At 33.6% G+C, this 4468-nt stretch overlaps 1 protein-coding gene across 1 annotated transcript; it reads left to right on the top strand.

The window, feature by feature from the left end:
* The first annotated feature begins 338 nt into the window (after nucleotides 1-338).
* On the top strand, nucleotides 339-4199 carry coq7 (coenzyme Q7 homolog, ubiquinone (yeast)). The gene is made up of 6 exons (XM_051707446.1): nucleotides 339-556; nucleotides 1589-1767; nucleotides 1850-1964; nucleotides 2055-2194; nucleotides 2406-2474; nucleotides 2566-4199. Exons 1-6 carry the CDS (start codon nucleotides 466-468, stop codon nucleotides 2641-2643), a joined length of 672 nt encoding a protein of 223 aa, XP_051563406.1. The 5' UTR covers nucleotides 339-465; the 3' UTR covers nucleotides 2644-4199.
* Nucleotides 4200-4468: the final 269 nt, after the last annotated feature.

Genomic DNA, 4468 nt, shown 5'->3' with positions numbered 1-4468 from the left:
ATTATAGAAAAGTCAACAGTTACATAGTTCGTATTGCTTTCATATTTTTTTAACTTAAGATATCGTTTCCAAATATGTTTAATTTTAAATTGTTCAAATATAGGTATTTTTATTTATTTATTTATTTATTTTTATTATTATTGTCCATTTAATTTTTCCATTTAAACCAATTTGTGTGGGAGTGCCCCCTATGGGCCATTGGGTGAAATATGGAAAGAACATGGCTTGTAATACACCAAAAGTAAACGTTATCTTTTGTGATAGAGAAGAAATGTTATGTTTGTCTTTCCAAAGAGTTGTGTTTGTCAAAGATATTTAAGAGACCTAAAACATAACACTACACGTGCACGAGCGTAGTTATTCAGCGCCGCGATGACGTCATTCTAAAGCGCCACAACCTTTACTACAGTGCTAATATATCAAGTTTGTCTCTTAATTCTCAGTTCATTGTATTTGTTTATAGATATGCAGAGAGCAGCGAGGTATGCAGTGAAACATGACTTTACGCGTGTTTTCTGTCCGTCAAACGTAAGGAACTGTCCTGCCCTGAACAGAGGTAAACACTTGCATGTATGTGTGTGTGTGTTGAGTTCATGACAGCTGCTCACTCTCCAGTTCATACACTGATGTCAAGAAAACAATAAGTTGAACCTCAACGATATAACCGTTTGAATGATGTCTTTTGTCACAAATCCTGACCTTGTATTAAATGCAGTGTCAAAAAAAGAAACGGAAATGATAAAGGTCGTACAGTTCATTTTATATGTCATATATATATATATATATATATATATATATATACATACATACATACATACATATATATATATATATATATATATATATATATATATATATATATATATATATATATATATATATGTATGTATATATACTATAATATGGTGTGTATATATACGCTAGATATGGTACATAAATATAACTGCATTTGTTTGTAATGCAGGGATTTGAATTATGATACTGTATTTGCAGATACATTCATGTCCTCTAAATTGAATATGCCTATTTCTATTTGCATGTATTTTATGGGCGTACTTACATTATATTCATTTATTCATTTATCAGATGTTTTTACCCAAAGTGACTTACAAATAAGGCATAGGACACAATCGGCTTATCTAAAGGAGACAGTATCATTAGGAGTGCTGCAAAGTTCCAAAATTGGCTAGAAAAGTACAAGCTACAGTTGTACTGAAAAGTAGGAGTGGCAAAGCAAGAGTGAAATAGAAGTTTTTAATAGTTAAATATTTCAAACTTATATAAAGTAGTATATGATAAAAAGTATCAATATTGTATAATAAAAATATTTAAAGTAACTTAAGCAGAAGGAAACTGACAAAAGTACAAGGACTAAACTTGTCTAATAAACAGTGCAATTAAGAATATTTTAAGTACCAGTACAATTGCATGTCGGTACGAATGCAGCTTCGGTGCTATAAGCAAATCACATATTTAGCTGAGGCAAGGTTTTTATTTTTTTATTATTATTTTTTTTTTTTTTGTCATAAAGAGTGATTGTTTTTGCGTGTGTGTGTGTGTGTGTGTGTGTGTGTGTGTGTGTGTGCAGTTAATGGCTCCCTGTTATGTAGAAGATACAGTGTCCTTCCTCCACCACGGGACAAAGAAGAGAAGGCCATGCTGGACAGTATGTTGAGGGTTGACCATGCAGGAGAATATGGAGCCAATCGTATCTACGCTGGGCAGATGGCCATTCTTGGAAGAACTCAGACAGGGCCTCTAATCCAGGTACTGACATCAGTCTCATGGCTTTAAATTTACACACTGGAACACTGAACTAATGTGAATGCGTTCTTTACATAATCTGCAGCATATGTGGGACCAAGAGAAAATACATTTGGAAAAATTTAATGAGATCTTGGGCGAGCATCGGGTTCGGCCAACGTTAATGTTGCCACTGTGGAATATCACAGGGTTTGCACTAGGTATGTTTTTAATTAGGCATTCTTATTTAGGGGTTTTATTGAGTACTTTTGTAGTTTAACATAATATACTCTCTTCCTCTGTGTTTGCAGGGGCTTGTACTGCTCTTCTGGGTAAGGAAGGGGCTATGGCCTGCACTGTTGCAGTAGAGGAGAGCATCTCAGAGCACTACAACAGTCAAATCCGAACACTTATGGAAGCTGACCCGGAGAGATATACAGAGTTATTACAGGTAAAGTGTGTGCCTTTAATTGTGCTGTGCATTCACACATATTAATATAGCATGCAGTGCAGCATGTGCAGTGTTATCACCACTGTGTTCAAATCATTAACAATAAATGCCTCTACCACTAACTGTTTCTCTGTGACTGTTTCTCTGAGCAAAAGTCAGGAAATGGATATATAAATACATATCAACATAAAGGCTTAATGTTTTTAATTAGATTATTAAAGAATTTCGTGATGATGAAATCGAACATCATGACACTGGATTGGAGCATGATGCTGAATCGGTGAGTATAACATGTCGATTAACTTGTTTGTTTGATAAGTTGCCATGTTTATCTAAACTTTTTTTTTAATTCTGTTTTTTCCTCTCTGTAGGTACCCGGATATTTGGTTTTGAAAACATTAATACAGGTTGGCTGTAAAGCTGCAATCTACATTTCTCAGCGTATTTAGAGTCATTTTAGCAATGCATTTATGTTTAAATATTGTTTTGTCATCATAAATGTACAATAAATAGCTGATGTCAGAACTGCACTTTTTGAAGCTTTGATCAGTTTGAATGATGCTAAAAGAAAAATTGAGAGTTCTGCAACATTTGAACAATTTTACAATTAAAAAATACAAACAAAATGATATCCTGTTTGTGTTGCAATTAAAAGGAGTCACAAAGTGTTCAAAAAGATTAATCTTCAGTTATGTTCATATTTTATTTGACATTGTCATCCGTAACAGAGAGAATATAACAGAAACATAAAAATTAATTGCTGCATTATCACAGACAAGGTTTCACTGATTAGTCATGGAGTTAAAGGGCTAGTTCACCCAAAAATGAAAATTCTCTCATCATTTACTCACCCTCATGCCATCCCAGATGTGTATGACTTTCTTTCTTCTACTGAACACAAACAAAGATTTTTAGAAGAAAATTTCAGCTCTGTAGGTCCTTGCAATGCAAATGAATGGTGACCAAAACTTTGAATCTCCAAAAAGCACATAATGGCAGCATAAAAGTATCCATATGACTCCAGTGGATAAATCTTTATATTCAGAAGCGATATGATAGGTGTGGGTGAGAAACAGATCAATATTTAAGTCCTTTTTATTATAAATCTCCACTTTCACTTTCACATTATCCTTTTGTTTTTTGCAATCCCATTCTTTGTGCATACTGGGCAGAGAGGAGATTTTATAGTAAGAAAGTTCTTAAATATTGATCTGTTTCTCACCCACACCTATCATATCGCTTCTGAATATATAGATTTATCCACTGGAGTCATATGGATACTTTTATACTCATACACTTCTGGGATGGCATGAGGGTGAGTAAATGATGAGAGAATTTTCATTTTTAAGTGAACTATCTCTTTAAGTCAGTTGACTTCACATGAAATAGCCAATCCTGTAATGAGAGATACGATATAACCATACATGTTGTCTGTATTGCTCCACCTTGTGGTCATTTTATGCAAGATGACTGTAAAATGCTTGGAAATGTTAAACTGTCAAACCACCAGAGGACAGCTCTTTTCTCCTGGTGATGTCATAGAATTTTTAAATGTGTGTGTGTGTGTTTTTTATTTTATTTTATTTTTTTATTGTTGATGACCGGAGAACATTTATGTGTATGCATTTAGCAGCTGCTTTTATCTAAAGCGATTTACAGTGCATTCAAACTATAGATTTAACCCTTTGGTTCAGTGTACAGATAAAGCCATTAAACCATTCTGGGTGTGATGTTAAACCCAAACCACTATGGATTATTAAATCTAACCCTTTCCCTTAATTCTGAATTGCTGTTCTCTTTAAATTAAATTGTTACTTTTATTTATGACAACATTTGTTCAGCATGGTGACGAAACTGCAATTTCCCACATACATTACTTCTATGCACCACATTAACGTCTGTCACAATTGACAGATATGTAACTCTTACCAAATCCAAATGCGTCATTAATAAAAAGGTGATTGGAAACAATTGTTTTCTTGTTCTGAAGTAAAATGAATTTATTTATTTTGTCATTTAAATATGTATGCATCAGAGAGTTAATCCGTATTAATTTCCTGAGAATCAGACCCATGAGCCTGGCATTGTTAGCACCATGCTCTATACTAGTTAAACTGTAAGAATATGAGAACTTGATCTGAAAAGTTAATGGTCCAAGCTGATACTTTGGTTTTACCTGGACTATATAGCCACCACACTGTCACTCTATCAAAGATCAAAATTCAAATTTGGGCTTAAATTCTAATTCAAAATAGCCATTTATGCACACAACTT

This window comes from Myxocyprinus asiaticus, chromosome 9, assembly GCF_019703515.2.
Source record: "Myxocyprinus asiaticus isolate MX2 ecotype Aquarium Trade chromosome 9, UBuf_Myxa_2, whole genome shotgun sequence".
NCBI lineage: Eukaryota > Metazoa > Chordata > Actinopteri > Cypriniformes > Catostomidae > Myxocyprinus > Myxocyprinus asiaticus.
Note: the sequence above shows the minus strand (reverse complement) of the source record. Positions and strands in the feature narration are given on the sequence as shown.